The 16,311-nt window shown below is 39.8% G+C and overlaps 1 protein-coding gene across 20 annotated transcripts in view; it reads left to right on the forward strand.

The window, feature by feature from the left end:
* myo18ab (myosin XVIIIA b) overlaps positions 1-16,311 on the forward strand; it is a 108,972-nt gene that overhangs the window by 32,512 nt on the left and 60,149 nt on the right. For 6 of the 20 annotated variants that reach the window (XM_082180450.1, XM_082180437.1, XM_082180448.1 and 3 more), the window contains exons 2-13: positions 2,874-3,127; positions 3,671-3,706; positions 5,144-6,367; positions 7,005-7,097; positions 7,335-7,400; positions 10,189-10,296; positions 11,315-11,380; positions 12,296-12,383; positions 12,814-12,920; positions 14,452-14,628; positions 15,285-15,495; positions 16,074-16,216. In XM_082180450.1, coding sequence (XP_082036576.1) covers positions 3,080-3,127; positions 3,671-3,706; positions 5,144-6,367; positions 7,005-7,097; positions 7,335-7,400; positions 10,189-10,296; positions 11,315-11,380; positions 12,296-12,383; positions 12,814-12,920; positions 14,452-14,628; positions 15,285-15,495; positions 16,074-16,216 — 2,367 coding nt within the window. In that variant the 5' untranslated portion in view covers positions 2,874-3,079. Of the gene's footprint in view, positions 1-2,873; positions 3,128-3,670; positions 3,707-5,143; positions 6,368-7,004; positions 7,098-7,334; positions 7,401-10,188; positions 10,297-11,314; positions 11,381-12,293; positions 12,384-12,813; positions 12,921-14,451; positions 14,629-15,284; positions 15,496-16,073; positions 16,217-16,311 lie in introns of all 20 variants that reach the window. The other 14 variants (XM_082180441.1, XM_082180440.1, XM_082180449.1 and 11 more) reach the window with 10 other exon arrangements.

The raw sequence follows: 16,311 nt of genomic DNA on the forward strand, positions 1-16,311 counted from the left end.
CTGTATTTTTAGAGACTAGAATGGAGTGCTGGATTGGCATTTTGAGGTTAAGTGCTGAAGTCCATCAAGCTCAATAGAGGCTTTTGTTTGAGTTGGTTTGCTCTTGTGGAAAAAGGTAGTGCCATTATGTTTTGGTCATTGCACTCTTTGAGATGAATGTTTCAAATGGGTCTTATTTTTGAACTTGTGTGGCTTTATTCTTACGCTTTTGAACTGTTCTATGACTGTTGAGTGTTTGATAGATGAAGTCAGTGGGTTATTTTGTGTATACAGTCATTGGATCATATGCTTCACAGTCTGCAGAAGGTTTTATTGATGTGGCCATAAACTTTCAGCTGTTCAATTATGTCTCTTTTGTTAGGCTAAATTGCTTTTGCTGGTTTGTATTTATTGTGTTTCGGTGTAGTTTTCTTCATTTCTCAGTTGAATTATAATTAGTTTCAGGAAGTAAATTTAATTTTGTTGGCTGAATTGCGTTTAATCTCCATAAAAGCCTAAATTGGCTCTGGCATTAATTCCATCCTTTTGTTACTGCATGTGTCCCCAAGAAACATCTAGAATGAAAGCTGTTCAAGTCTACCAGTCCTGTGTTGAGTGATAAGACTTTCATTTATATATGCTATGGGTATCTTGCTATACATGGACAAATGAGGTATTTTATCATATTAAAACTGTTAATTCAAATTTAATAGTTGTTACTACTAGAAATGTATCCAGTTAGTGTTTTTTCCTGTTGGGAAAAAATAGGGCTGTTTGCTTTGTTTTGGTTTTCAGTGATTCTCTAGCTAACAGATTTAGCCATAATCAGTGTTTTTGTGGTTGTAATCTTGCTATATAATGATAGGCCTAATAATAATAATAATAGCTGTTGTTTTTATAATATTAATACAATTATTTATTATTATTAATAATAATAATAATATATTATCATTTATTATTAATATATTTTTTATCGTTTTTTTTGCATATGAGAATAGAATATTTAAGGGAATCTTAAACCTTTGGTTTCTGCTTTTACAACAGGATGAAACATAGTTTTGGTATTATTGTATGTAAAAAAAAATTTCGCTGTTTATTTTAAATCAATTTGCCAAAGTTATCTATTTGTTACTGTTTGTGCTGCTAGCCTGTTGTGTGTAATATGATATGGCCATGTGGGCAGTTTATTGCCCATGTCTGCTCTTAAAAAAAGTCTGTGCTGTCAGTATCACAGTGCTCTGTTAACAGATAAGCATTCCACGGGTAACTTTTTATAGATGCAGTGTGTCTGATGGCTGGAAGGCCTGGAGAAGGGTCAGTGGTGGCATAAGGGGCTTTAGAGGAGTTCAGAGTGCTGTTCTGGATATAGAGTTAGAGGACGGCAGCTACATTCGACAAGCCTAGGGAGATCCCAGAGTAATCCATACAGCTGATGCCGTACAGTGTGGTGACAATGAAGTGAAACTGCTTTGTGTTTACAAACAAAAGCTCTCTGGCAATGTGGCAATTTCAACCAAAAAGAAAGGGTTAGTTCACCCAAAAATGAAAATTCTGTCAGTAATTACTCACCCTCATGTTGTTCCAACCCCGTAAGACCTTCGTTCATCTTCGGAACACAAATTAAGATATTTTTGATTAAATCTGAGAGCTGTCTCACTCCTCCATAGGCTTCTAAGTGACTGAAACTTGCTGGCCCAGAAAAGTTATTAAAGAGATCGTTAATATAGTCCAAGTGACTACAGTGGCTCAATCTTAAGTTTATAAAGCGACGAGAATACTTTTTGTGCGCAAAAAACACAAAAATAACGACTTTATTCCACTATTCATTTCCTTCTCTCTGGGCCTCGAGTTAGTTCACGTAGTGTTTTAACGCAGCGCGTCTGTGTTGCACGTCACCACGTAGGCTCACTATTGGCCGACGCTGGTCATGTGTGTGATGCGTGTGGCGTATAACACAGATGCGCTGCGTTAAAACACTACGTGAAATAACTCGAGGCCCAGACAGAAGGAAATGAATAGTGGAATAAAGTCGTTATTTATTTATTTTTTTCGCACAAAAAGTATTCTCGTCGCTTTATAAACTTAAGATTGAGCCACTGTAGTCACTTGGACTATATTAACGATCTCTTTAATAACTTTTCTGGGCCAGCAAGTTTCAGTCACTTAGAAGCCTATGGAGGAGTGAGATAGCTCTCCGATTTAATCAAAAATATCTTAATTTGTGTTCCAAAGATGAACGAAGGTCTTACGGGGTTGGAACAACATGAGGGTGAGTAATTACTGACAGAATTTTCATTTTTGGGTGAACTAACCCTTGAAGATTCTGTCATTTACTCATCCTCATTTATTTCCAAACCTGAATAACTTTGTTGTGTGGAATAAAAAAAAATTAAAATTAAAGTGTCTTTCAAGCTTCCAAAAGAACAACTAAGTACTATAAAATAGTCCAAATGATGTGTGTGCTATATTCTTTTTTGTGCTTGTGCTTTTGTGCAAATGATGCACCATTAGAATATATGCAAATATGAATTTGCAGAGGGTGTATGGTTTCTTTAGATGGATTGAGGCATAGTTGACTTGCAGATCATATCACTGATGTAGTTTTGTGTTTTTATTGCATTTTATTTTTAATTGGTCCATAGTAAAAAGGCATATCTCAGTTCAAAAGGCTTCAGTTGGATAGAAGTCAGACTGCAGCTATACAATGAGCCCTCTTTTGACCCCCCCCCCCCCCCCCCCAATAGGTCTGTCATGTGTCTCTTGTTCTAATATGTCAACAAGTTAAGAATTCTCTTCATTTTAGGATCCTTTTTAATCTCATATTTAAATAAATATCCTTAATATGCAACTTGAGGCAAGTCCAGTGTGTTTAATCATCTCTTTCTACCCAACAGAGCCAAGAACCTCCTCTTCTTTCCAGCATTGTGGGTCTTGTTTACCTGAAGTTTGTGACCTCACATAACATAACTGTGAAGTCCAGCATCCATTGTGCCAGCTTCTTGTCTGCTGGTCCCTCCATCTGTCACTCATCTTTCCATCCCGCCCTCCCTCCTCCATCAAACCCTTACCCGGCCCAGCCCATGACAGCAGCGTTGCCAGCATGGCATTCTCATCACGCTTTTCCTTCTGGGAGCAAAAGGAAAGTGATGTTCCATTTTCCATTCTCATCTTTCTGCACTGTGTGACACTGTATGACATCAGCTGGGTGGTGTGCATGAAATGCACCAATGATCTCACTTTTATATCTATCTGTAGCAATGTACTAGGGTGCCATGTGCACGGTTCATGACCGCACAGTTGCTAACAGCCTCTGTTCAGGGTATGCGTGTGTATTTGTGTGTTCTGGGCGGATGGAAAACACGAATCACTGTGTGAAAATGACCGATGTGCTTCAGTGTCATGGTAGACTGTTGTTCACCAGCTCTCCGCCATAGCTCTTTTGATTACATTTTGAAAAGCTGCCGCTGGATGGAACATAGCAGTACATTAATGCTACTGCTTAAAATGGCAAGCACTGTAAATTGGTGCCTTATTAGGCTTCAAAATTGTTACATTTTCTGGATATCTTGGTCTTTAAAAATGTCCTGCATGAAATGTGTGGGACACATCTGCATAATAGCCTCAGCATGAACTTACTGTCCTAAATCAAATGCTAATGACCTTTTTACATGGACCTTTATAGATCAAAGAGGAGAACAAGCCAATCCCCAAGAGTTCAAAAGACAATGTAAGTGCCAAGATATTGTGCATAGTACTAACAAATTAAGTCTCACAGCTCTTTTTTAAGGCTCTCACAGAGAAGAGATGCACTTATAAAAAGAGAATAAATGGAAATTGAAAAGCACTCTGTCTATTTGTCCCTGAGTGACATGTGTCTAATTGCATGTTTTCAGTTATTATTTTCAGAATAATATGCTGTCAGTTCCAAGTCCCTCTGTTTTGACACAGGACGCAGAATTGTTGTCACAGGAAGCCTGATTGAGTGGCTGCTTCAACAATATACCATTTTTGAGAAAGAGTATTTAAGAATAGCGAAATTATGTCCTAGCAGATTTTTAAAACATCTTTTATTTATATGGACCATTGATTCATCATGGTCACACCTGCTGCATAGTAATTTACCTCTAAATTGTGTTATGTTGGCATGAAGATAGAGGAGTTTGTTCGATTCTTTGTTAAGCTGTTGATTGATGTGCAGAAGTGCACACCACACCACACGCTATGCTTTGAGTGAGAGGTCGGTGGTTAAATAAAGAGCCTGGTTAAACAACTTCCTAAATATCAGTAAAGCACCTTAATCAAAATTCTGCCTCAGTATGATTTGAAGTGTTAGAGCGAATTTTTTTGACAACAGCCTGAACCTTTCATTTCTGTTCCTTTTTTTATAATAAAAATTTGTTACATTTGAAAGCAGTAAGTTTCTGGTCAAATACATGGTGTTTATATTGTAGAGTAAAATAGCTTGGGCAGCAGTGAGCTATGTGCTAAAGATGGACAGATGAACATTGTCTATACAGAATATCTCCTAATACACTGACAGAATCTACTGGATATGTCTGTATTAGTGTGTATTAGAAACAGCATGGTAGGGAGCAAGATGGGGTGTACTTTCAGTCTGAGTGTACTTTCAATCTGATTGTACCAATGCATGCTTGGAGAAGTGCTGTGTGCAGAATTTTTAAGAGCAAAAAGTGAAGAAGTATATTTATGTGATAGTTCACCTTTGCAATCTCGGTTCTCTCCTGCATACAAGGCGATTGTATAATATGACAATAGAAACCAGCATTCTACTTCCCTTTCTCCTAGTTTGTGTTTGGTAGCCAGTTTTTTGGTGACAAGAGACAATATTTACAGCATTAAATTTACTATTGGAAGACAGTCATCTGAAGAAGTTTGATTTCCCAAGAGAGTTCTAAAGATTCTGAGATCTTTTTACTCTACCATCAGTGGTGCCAAGTGGCCCTAATCATAGAACAGCAAATTAATCAGGAACACGTAGATGGGAACAAGACAGCATTGCATGATCTGCTGGTTGAGTATTTTGAGATTGTATGTAATTTAAAGTGTTATATATTGATTTAGCTATTGGTTTGTCTTCTCAGTGATTGAATATCTTTCTATCCTTCCTCACTGACTTTTGTACATGTATCTGTCGGATGAGTAGTCTGATAGCGATGGCAGCCTGAATAGCCGCTCCCAGTCAGTGCCCAGCCTGGAACCTGGCAGAGGCCTACTACGTGCCAAGAGTCCTCAGTCTGTTTGGGACACAACTACAGAGGTCCAGTCCCAGTCTCAATTCAGGCGGGTCAAGAGCCCATCACCCAACAGAGATAAGATGGCGACCAGCAAGTTGTCTGAAGTGCCCAAGATGCCGGAGCGCTTCAAAAGCCCCGAGCCTTCTCGAGCTCCTTTGAGTCCTGAACCTTTTTTGAATGGAGAAAGCAAAGTGAATGGTGCTCTCAATGGCAGTGTCAAGACTACTGCAAGTGTCAGCCAGCCAGAGCTCACAGAGGACTTGCAGGGTGGGACCCGTAAGAAGGTGGTAAAGGTGGTGCGCAGGGTGGTTAGGAGGGTACTTCCTACTGAAGAAGACAGAGCAACAATCCCTGCAACCATGTCCCCGGAACCACCTAAACCAGTTTTAGAACCACCAAAACCTGAACCAGCATCTGTACCAAAAGTCGTGAAAGTGCCTGTGTTCTCCTTCAAACATGATACTATAAAGAAGGAAGAAAGAGATGATATCTCTGCTGGACTGACTAACTTGATGACACGAGGCAGGACCAGGGAACCTCGTCATCGGCTCCGCAATAATGAGCCTGCTGAAAAAGAGGATGTGAAGCCTGTAGAAAAGTCTGAAGAGAAGGACAATTCTGAATCAGCACAGAATAAAACTTTGCCGAAACTAGAGGCCTCCCAGGCTCTAAAACTAGAGCAACATACTTCAGCTTCTGCTACTACCTCAACTACACATAAGTCTCCTGTTTCACCACCAGTAGGGTTCATCCCAGCCTCCAAACCCAATCCACTCTCTCCCCCATCAGGATTTGTTCCTACACCAAAACCCGTAGGATTTGTCCCAATCTCAAAACCACCTACTCTTTCCCCTCCAGCAGGCTTTATTCCTGCTCCAAAACCTTCTCCTATGACCCCTGCTGGATTTGTTCCTATAGCTCCTACTGTTTCTCCACCTCCAGCTCTTATTCCAGATCCCAAAACATTGCCCCATATCCCCAGTTCTACACCTGCTGTCCCAGCTGCTAACTTTGCTCCAACCGCTCCTGGTAAATCCAACACCCTTAACCCCCCCGCCCTCAAAACAGATCCATTTGCCCCTCCATCAGGGTTCATTCCTACCCATAAACAGATGTCTATGAAGAAACCAGAGGTAATGATCACAGTGATAACTTGGCTGCATGGATTGCTGTGTGAGGAGTGCACTAATGTGTATGCCGTGTACCCACTAGTACTACTGTGTTCCACCTTACATTCTCTGTAAATGAGCAAGTTGCTAAAATTTTAGCTGGTTGCATTGTTTCTTTTTTGCTCAAAACACTTTACCTGCATGTTTCCTTGTGGTTTGTTGCTCTCTGAAGTGTGGTTGAATTGGGATTTTAGTTGTGTGACAGCACTCTTTTCCTGAGCTAAAGTTCTTACTAGAACCAGGAAGTATGACCAAATACCCCGGTTCTGTCAACACTGCATTGGCTCCCTATTAAACATTGTATACATTTTAAAATTTTGCTGATTACTTACAAAGCACTAAATGGTTTAGCTCCCAGTACTTGAGCGAGCTCTTAACGCATTATAGTCCTTCACGTCTATTGCGATTAGATGCTTGAACTTGTGTTCAATACAGTCTAGTGTTGTGGACGTTGGATGGTTGGTTTGGTTCTATACATGGAATTTAAGACCAGAAGAAACTGGTGAACTAATTTGTGTCTGGTTGCATGGTTACTGACGTCAATCCCTTAAACGACTTGACTTTTGTGACACTGTGTGTGGTTTGGATGTGATGTGTAAAGGTGAAGACGGCTGTACGTATGCCACCAACTCCAGCAGGGAGACCTTCTCCTGGAAGCATTTCTAAACCCACTCTACCAACCTTGTCCAAAAAGGTGTGTTCATGCTCTGTAGTGGTTAGATGACATGCCTGTTAAGTTCTCCTGGAAGGGAATGCAGCATGGCTAACATAAACACTTGTGACTTTGCTTGCTTTCAACCAGATTCTGTGTAGTGCTTTTACAATTTATCCTTTGAATAAATTGGTGTTGGCTACTTTAACATTTCTCAATAACAAAGTCATGTGCATAGTCTGAGTTAGACTCACCTCTTCTTGGTGGTCTGACCTATAGGAGAGTCCGCCACTGAGTCCCACTGCTGAAGCACAGAGACGGCTGGAGAGGATCTTCGCTGCATCTGTAATGCCTATCCATTCCTCCTCTTCCTCTCTTCACTTATCTTGTCTTCATTCCTGTTTCTTTGTCTTTCATCGCTCTCTCTCTCTCTCTCTCTCTCTCTCTCTCTCTCTCTCTCTCTCTCTCTCTCTCTCTCTCTCTCTCTCTCTCTCTCTCTCGCTAAAATGCTTTATCCAGTATGTGTCTCTCACTGCACTGGCTGTAGGCCTATAAATAAAGCACTTTAAAGCCTGAAAGTGTTTATGCTGACTGAGTGCTCATGGGGAAATAGTTTAATACACTACATTGTTAATGAGGAAAAGGGATTTTAAGGACATTAATGTGAGCATAGTGCCTTCACATCTAATGATTCTTAACTCTGTCTCTTTAAAAATAATTTATGGCTTCATTCCAAACTCTAGTGAACTGCCTACCTAGACACTGTGAATGCAGTTCCAAAAATCCCTTTTAAAAATAGCTGTAGGCAAAGTTTTAAACAAGCTAGCCTAAGACAAAAAAACCATCTGTCGATTTGTGTAGTGTTTTATCCCCCAATGGTTTCTGATCCCTGTTAAACAAAAATATTTAATTAAAATTTAAAGTAGAGAAGTTAACATTTAAAATAGAAACCTAATTAAAAATGGCAGACAATTTTAAAGAGAAACACTTAATTTTTGTATTTTTCATTGTTTATAAAAAATAAAAATAAACATTTAAAAACTATTTACCCAACTTTGTATTTATGCCATGTATTTTTTTGTGCATAGAGCATGGTTAGCTTAGTGACATATGGTGATGCCAAGCTATTTTTTCTCTATGTGCTATTTGTATGTTGTGTTTGAGTGACCATTGCTGCCTCATATAGAGGGTTTCAATTCAGTCATTTTCAAGTCATAATTTTAGGATGCTCCCTTATGGCTAGTTCACACTACAGGATTTTAAGCCCGATTTAAGCCAGATTTGCAAGTTAACGAGCTTGCCGACAGGTCGGGCTGTAATCGCGTGCAAATCTGCGTGTGATCCGCGCTCGCCAATCTTTAAGTGTGAAATACTTAACGACGCATCAAAAACGCTCGCTGACACATCGCCGACGCGTCGCCGACGCCAGACAAATATCTAGCATGCCAAATATCTGGAGCTGTCGGCCGACTCGATAGCCTGTGGTGTCACGTGTCGCGACGAGCAACAGCCAATGATCAGCTTGTTATGACATTACAAAAGCCTTTTGTATTTGTAACCATCGTTGCCAAACCACAACAGGCAGCTGCTTTTTCATTATAATGTTTTACTCACCTCCAACTCTCTCTGACAGACAATCCCTGCTGCCCACGTGTGCTTATCCATCCTTTCAACCCATATTCTTTTTTTTTCCGGGGTTCTAAACAGATCATTGCGCAAACAATATATATATATATATATATATATATAATATTATTATTATTATTATTTTTTTTTTTTTCAGAATTGGTGATGACGGTTATGACGTGAGTCAAATGACAATACTCATCATCCGCACCAACGTTTTTTGACAAAATTTCAAAGCCGCACCCGCCCGCCATCCGCTGATTGTTTTGCGGTCTATGGACGATGCAATGCTCTGCTGATGCGAGCCGCAAGAAAGCCCTTGTCTGTTCTAGATAGGATGCAGCAAAGATATTTAATGCTAATGTATGAGACAATGAAGTGAACGTGTCACGGTTATTATATTGTCTATTTGCTTTTTATTTATTAAATACATGAAATTGGTTGATGAAACATTTATTAAAATTAAGATACAATTTGTACAAAAACGAAATTCGCTTTAAAGAAACTGAGAAGGGTCATAGCACTTACATAGGCATATTGTTGTCCTGGATAAAAGCGTCTGCTAAATGAATAAATGTAAAATGTAAATATATGTATATGTGTGTGTGTATATATATATATATATATATATATATATATATATATATATATATATACACACATATACATATACATATATTTACATTTACATTTATTCATTTAGCAGACGCTTAGCAAATTATATATATATAATTTTTATTTATTTTTTACCGCCAATTTTGTCCCGCCGTCCATTTTCAAATAGACAATGCGCCATTTCCCATTCCACTTCTTGAGCATGTTTTCGTGACAAAATGTGGTTTTGGGACCGGATAGAGTCGTTATGTGACAGTTGTTGTCAGCTCGTGTAGTGTGTAACCCCCTGTTGCAGATCATTTACGTAGTGTCACATAGTGTGAACACCACAACGACTTCAAGACTCCAGAGCAAGTCATGTAGTCTAAACAGCACAGCGATCTGCCGACGTTTAAAGTTGTGTAGTGTGAACTAGGCATTAGAGGGTAGCTGCCTATGTAGAGAGTTTACTACAAAGCAACTCACTAGGTTTTGAAAAAGAGCTTGTATTGATTTATGTATTATGGGTTGCTCTGATATTACAAGACCCACCAAATAGATGTTTTTTCCTCTCTGAAATACTTCTAAAACTCTGTAGCTCAGCCCTCTGCTCTGATGTCTACTGAGCTTAGAGGCTGTTGTTTTTGTTTTTGATAAGTCTCTTAAACCCCATGTCTGTTTTTATTACCGGTCCTGTCCTATTTATCACAATTTCATGCACTTTTTCCATTTGCTATGTGGTGCATTACAACTTTAGTATCTAGCAAACAGGTTTTTATGGTTCAGGCATGCCCATCTCACCTCCATGTGCCTGCTGTCCTTTCATCTGTGGGTACATGTCTCATCTTTACCTCTCTCTCTCATCCACTGCTGTCTCTGTGGCTGACTGTGATTGTTTGGCTGGCTGGTGTAGCTGGAACCTGTGGCCAGTGCCTCTGCGTCGTCTCAGGTACAGGGCTCTTCCCCCACTGTGCCCCTCCATGGCTTGGCCGGAGTGTGTGCTCGTGTGGCCTGTTGGAGTGTAAGCCCTCTGTTCCTCTTTCTAACTCACCCCCCCACCCTCATTCATGACTATGCTTTTGTGTTTGCATTATCAACTTTATTTTGTGCCAAAAATAGATGTTTACATTTTCTATCAAGATTTATGACTTGATAAATGATAAATATGTTGTTAGTTTGACTAACTGAACCCCATTGTTTACATATCATATCTTTGATATAAGGATTGCCTGCTTGTTCATTGCTTATGAATGATAATTTTAAGCCAGTGATTTTGCAGCGCATGGTGGCTCAGGGTTAGCTGTAACTGAATGAAAAAAAATTAGGGCAATATGTTAGTGAATTTGCTTCTGCTGTCCAGATGATCAACTTATAAGTGAACAGCAGTGGATAAGCCTTCTGATTGAAGACTTTGATTTATGAGCGTTGCCTGTTGCTGTCTCATGCCTCAGGCTCTGAACATTATCTAATTTATGCATTGCCTCATATCACTAACATAGTGTCTTTATAAATCCTTACATCACCTTGCATCACCTCTGTGTGTTGTGTAACCATGCTGTTGTTGTTTGTATCAATCGTATATTTTCAGAGATTCTTATTTCATTTTTAATATCTGTACTCTCATACACCATATGGAACTTTAATAATATAATTTAATGCAGATGTAGAAATCTACTACATGGGTGAATCACATGAAATTATGAATAATTGCATGTAATTATATATAATTAATTATTACATATATTATTATATATATAAATTATGGATTATATATAGAGGTTAATTATGACCTATTCTTGGCAGGTTTTATGAGATTCTCCCTGTTTATTTCATGCCCATTACCTCCCAGAGTGTAACCAGTGCCTTGTATCACATGATCAATAACCCTTTTTATTCACAGGATGCTTTAGATGCTCTGTGTGGAGCTGAGGCAGGCTATTAAATTGATAAATGAGTGTGTTTTTGAGAGATGCACATTATAAAGTGTTATGATGTCTAACGTTGCTCTTGCCCCCTCATGCTGGCCTGCCGTCTCACAGGGACAGGTGGAGGAGGATCCCGTGGCAATCCTAAAGGCAGACCATGCTGCTGCCGCCCAGCCTAAGGTCTGCTTTCTGCTGTGTGTGTACTGTAGTTCACCTGCCTAATCCCACCCTTGACCTATTGTGTCAAACTTGCCCTTGTGTTGTGGAGTGTTGTGTTCGCACCCATCCCATTTCATCGACAACACAAAGACCCCAGCCGTAGAGCCCATAATTATGAAACACTCAGATGGAAAAACATAACAGCAAAACAGACAATCTGGCAAATAGTAATATGGGTTCATCTAACATTTTAATAGCATCGGATTGTTATTAACTTGCACTGACAGTGGTTGTGCTGTAGTGTTTCCTACCCTTCTCATGTGCCACTGTACTTGTAGAGTGTACTGGTTTATCTACAATCATAACATTGTATACTAACCAAACATCAGAGGATAGAAGCATGTGAACTGGAATTCAACTCCATCCCATCAATGGATCAGCTGATATACTATCTCTCACTGTCAGCCCTTCACAGCGGTAGAGTTCATGTTCAGACCTGTGTGTGTAGGTCAAGCATGAGTGCAGTGGAATCAGACATGCCCAGACAACCAGAACATTGGGCTTGTAATCTGACCCCGTCCATCATTTGAAGCCGTAGTTGGCTTCATCTACACCTGCGGTTCAACTCACCCCATCTTGCATGACAGCCCACAGCATTTCAAGCTTATTTCCCACTATAGACGTTGGGAAACAATGCTCTTTTTGGCTGATCTGGGACCTGTTTTTGCCTTAATAGTTATTCTGTTAGCAGATGTCTCAGATCAGGGTTAAAATAAAATGTTTGTGTCATTAAGTGATAGCAGTCCTTTTCCCATAAGTGTGGACTAATGCATGCTGTGGATTTGAAGCGCTGGTGATGTTTCTGGTCAAAGGCCTGTGTAAAGTCACAAATAATGAGTTGTTCACCATTAATGGCTGGTGTTGGTCTCTTCACAGGTGAAAACAGAGGAGCAGATAGCTGCAGAGCAAGCATGGTATGGCTCGGAGAAAGTGTGGCTGGTCCACAAGGATGGATTCTCTCTCGGTTAGTACAAAAACCATGCAAATTGAACTCTGTATCACTCAAACTGTGTTATTTTAAGTTTAAGACAACATGAAATGGCATTCTCTGCTCATTTAACTCCTGTGTGAATAAATATATTCAGCTAGAGTAGAAGAGAGTCATTTTAGAGATGGAGAACATTACATTTCGATGAAAGACTATGGAAACATTTTCTATTGTGCACTTACGTTTTGCATAAAATAACACCAGGGACATTTATTAAGAAAGGAAATAGTCCATTTTTTGATTTTCTGTCATTTTTAACTTAATGCGAGATTCATTACTGTTAAAATAAGGAGTGATTTAACAGCACTACAATATTAGAAGTCTATTGTAATTTTGTTCCACAATGATGTTTTGTGCAGTTACTCAGAAATAAAAACGTTTACTATGTTCTCTGGTATTCTCACAGCTACAGTGGTGAAGACGGAGACTGGCAGTCTACCAGAGGGGAAAGTAAAAATCAAACTGGAGCATGATGGGACAGTACTGGACGTGGACGAGGATGACGTGGAAAAGGTCAGTTTTGCAGGCTTATTGTGTCCATCTAAATGAAGGTTATAGATCTTATTGTGAACAATTCATCCGTGCATGTTTCACTATTTCCGTTTCATGTTTTTATTATAATTAAAATAGAATTTATTACGATTTGTTTCACAAACAAACAGTTCATGCTTCATTTTGAGTTGAAAATGACTGATTCAGTGAGTCCAAGATTCTAACTGATTCTAACTCTGAAGAGATTCAGTGTATGATTTGTTAGACTTAATCATTCTGCAGTGTTTCTCACAGGATTTTGTAAAACTCATAGAAACTGTGGTAGGTGGATATCTAGTGAAAATTACATATCTCTACATATCACTACATATCTAGTGAAATGCTGTAATTGTCAACTATGCAAATGTGAAAATAATGCTTAACTGGTGCCCGTTATATTCCCAAATGCACGCTAAACTCTTTAATTAAGTTCACTGTCTGCGTTCATTCACTGCCAACTGACTGAGACGCGGAGCTGATAACGCACTGATCGCGTGAGCGAAGTGTGCACTTCTCTTTGTGCAGCGCAGTAAGACAGTCTTTTACGATTTGATATGGACACAATTTTAGTTTGTTTGACATCAATGGCGCAAAACACGATATTAAAGACACACATTCTACTTGATGAATGGGGCTTGCCTCCACAAATAAATCAATGTATGGGAAACACTGACCTGCTTACTACACCAGTCATGCTGTGCTGGTTTTTGAGTGCTGCCAGGAAATAGAATAGAAAACATGCACTGCACGATGTCATCTAATTTAATCACTTACAGTTCAGATTGCAGACTTGCAATGGAAAACAATGATTCCTTTCACGGTGGCACTGTGGATTCAAAACCAGAATAGATGTGTATTTTAATGAACCTTAAGGTTTGCAGGGCTCGTTCACAGGATTATTTGCAGAACTCTGCTTCTATCTGGCCTGAATCCAGAGGGTTAGACGTGCACAGGTGGGCCCTGGGTACATGCAGAGGGTGGGAGAAATTGAAGACAGGATATGGGTCATAGAGAAACAGGTGGGATTTGGCCCAATTTGTTTTAAATGGACAGATTGACTAATATAGACACATTCAAGTCTAATAGAATAGTTTGGGAGGTCAGCGCTGCCATTTTCAGAGTTTGTACTATTAAGCCTTGATGAGACATATGTTGGGAGATATTACTGATTCACTTCCTGCCTGGCGCAGTCGCTTAATTTGCATACCCCCTGGTGAAGGCCATCTTGAAGCTGATGATTTCCATAATGTCAAGGCTGACCTCAAATCAAGCTTTTGAACCATCTGTTCAATGAATTGCAAAGCTCGATCCAGAGTTGAGCTTGACAAGTTTTAAATTGCATTAAACACTTGGCATGAAGTCTTGAGGCTATTATGGTTGAGGCACCTCAATTTAAAACCTCTCACTCTCTTTTTTTTTTCTTTTTTTTGCCATATTAAGGAATTTTTCCACTCTTCCCATTCTTGCTTTCTTGCATTTTATGACCTCTAACATTTTAAACCCCTCAACCCAGGCGAACCCGCCGTCATTTGACCGTTGCGAGGACTTGGCAGCTCTGGTCTATCTGAATGAGTCCAGTGTCATGCATTCTCTGCGCCAGCGCTATGGAGGAAACCTCAACCATACACACGCCGGACCCAACATGGTGATCATCAACCCTATCAGCGCCCCCTCCATGTACTCGGAGAAGGTGAGAGCCCTTGCATGTTATCTTTCACACTCCTCGCATCCAAATTAGCTTACTTCTCTACTATATAGTATCTGAATACAGAATATTCATGTGACAGAAGGTGGAAAATACTCACATAACCATCTATTTCTTAATTAAATGCATTATTTCACAACAGTATGTGATTATGGACGGAGCTATTCACTGTGGCAGCAATGCATTATGGGTACTATATTTTATACAACCCCACAACCCTTCATTGGTTAAACGCAATAGGAAGTGGGCAGCAGAAAGCTGCTAATGAGCTTTATTGGATTTCATGCAAGATAAAGTACCAGCCATAATTTTTTCGCAATCCAGAAGCACATTTCTTTTGGTCATCTGTCCTAATTAAGTAAGTATCTGTCCTAATAGCTGAAAGTATGATATATATGAAGATGTTATTGTACTTGTGCCTGAGAGACATTCGCACCAACTTTCTTTTCAAATTAACAGCTATTGATTTCCTTTCATTGGAAAATTTATGTTTATGGGTTTACATTTGAGGCTTTCATTATTGACTTTTCTGTTGTACAGAAAATAAATGCTCTGTAACACATTAAGATTCTTAGATTATTAACTTGGCCTAATGTTTTTCGGGTGTGTTATAAGTTAATTTTTTCTCTCTGTCATTTCAGGTGATGCACATGTTCAAAGGTTGTCGACGGGAGGACACAGCCCCTCATATATATGCAGTGGCCCAATCCGCCTACCGAAACCTTTTGACAACAAGACAGGACCAGTCCATTGTGCTTCTGGGAAAGAGCGGCAGTGGCAAGACCACAAACTGCCAGCATTTAGTCCAGTACCTGGTGTCCATCGCCGGCAGCACCGGAAAGATTTTTACTGGTACATTCACTCACCCACCAATTAACCCACCCATCCATTCACCCACTCACCAACCCTCTCACCCACACACCCACCCACCCACACACTCAACAACCCATTCACCAACCCATTCACCCACTCACCCGAGCCTAGAAAAACAATATACCTTAATAATTGCTCATTTTGGCCAATATAATATCATTGAGCAGTTCCATTTTTATCTGCATATTATTTCACCATGTGCTTGAAGAGCTTGAACAGCCTGTGGTAAAGGGTGAATGGAAGGGTGTCGTGGTCACTGGAAAGGGGCTCGTACAGCGTGGCGAGAGTGAGAAAGCTGGGAAGAGGGTGACGGATGAGGGCTGTGCTAATGATGCCCACTAAAGCACTCTGATAATTAGCCGTCATCAAAGCCTGCTCAGCCCCTGCTTGGTCAATAATGACCTAATGAAGACTACAGTGCTCATCAACTATACCATTAAAGAGTCCGTGATGTTATCTGCATGTGTTCAACTCTGAATGCAAGAGCCTCTCTTCTAGTGTGGTCACATTAAGGAGTGAGTCCTTAACAGTTAAATACTAATGTGTGTCTCCTCCAGCTGAGAAATGGCAAGCGGTCTACACAATCCTAGAGGCCTTTGGAAACAGTGCCACCTCCATGAACAATAACGCAAGCCGCTTTTCCCAGATCGTCTCGCTGGATTTTGACCAGGCTGGTCAGGTGGCCTCTGCCTCCATCCAGGTTTGTGGATATTCATTGTACTGGGTCATATCTAAATAAATATGCACATTTTTATAAAAAAATATTAAAAAAATATATCTATCTGTCACCATTAT

The sequence above is a fragment of the Leuciscus leuciscus genome, assembly GCF_965113295.1.
Source record: "Leuciscus leuciscus genome assembly, chromosome: 9".
Lineage (NCBI taxonomy): Eukaryota > Metazoa > Chordata > Actinopteri > Cypriniformes > Leuciscidae > Leuciscus > Leuciscus leuciscus.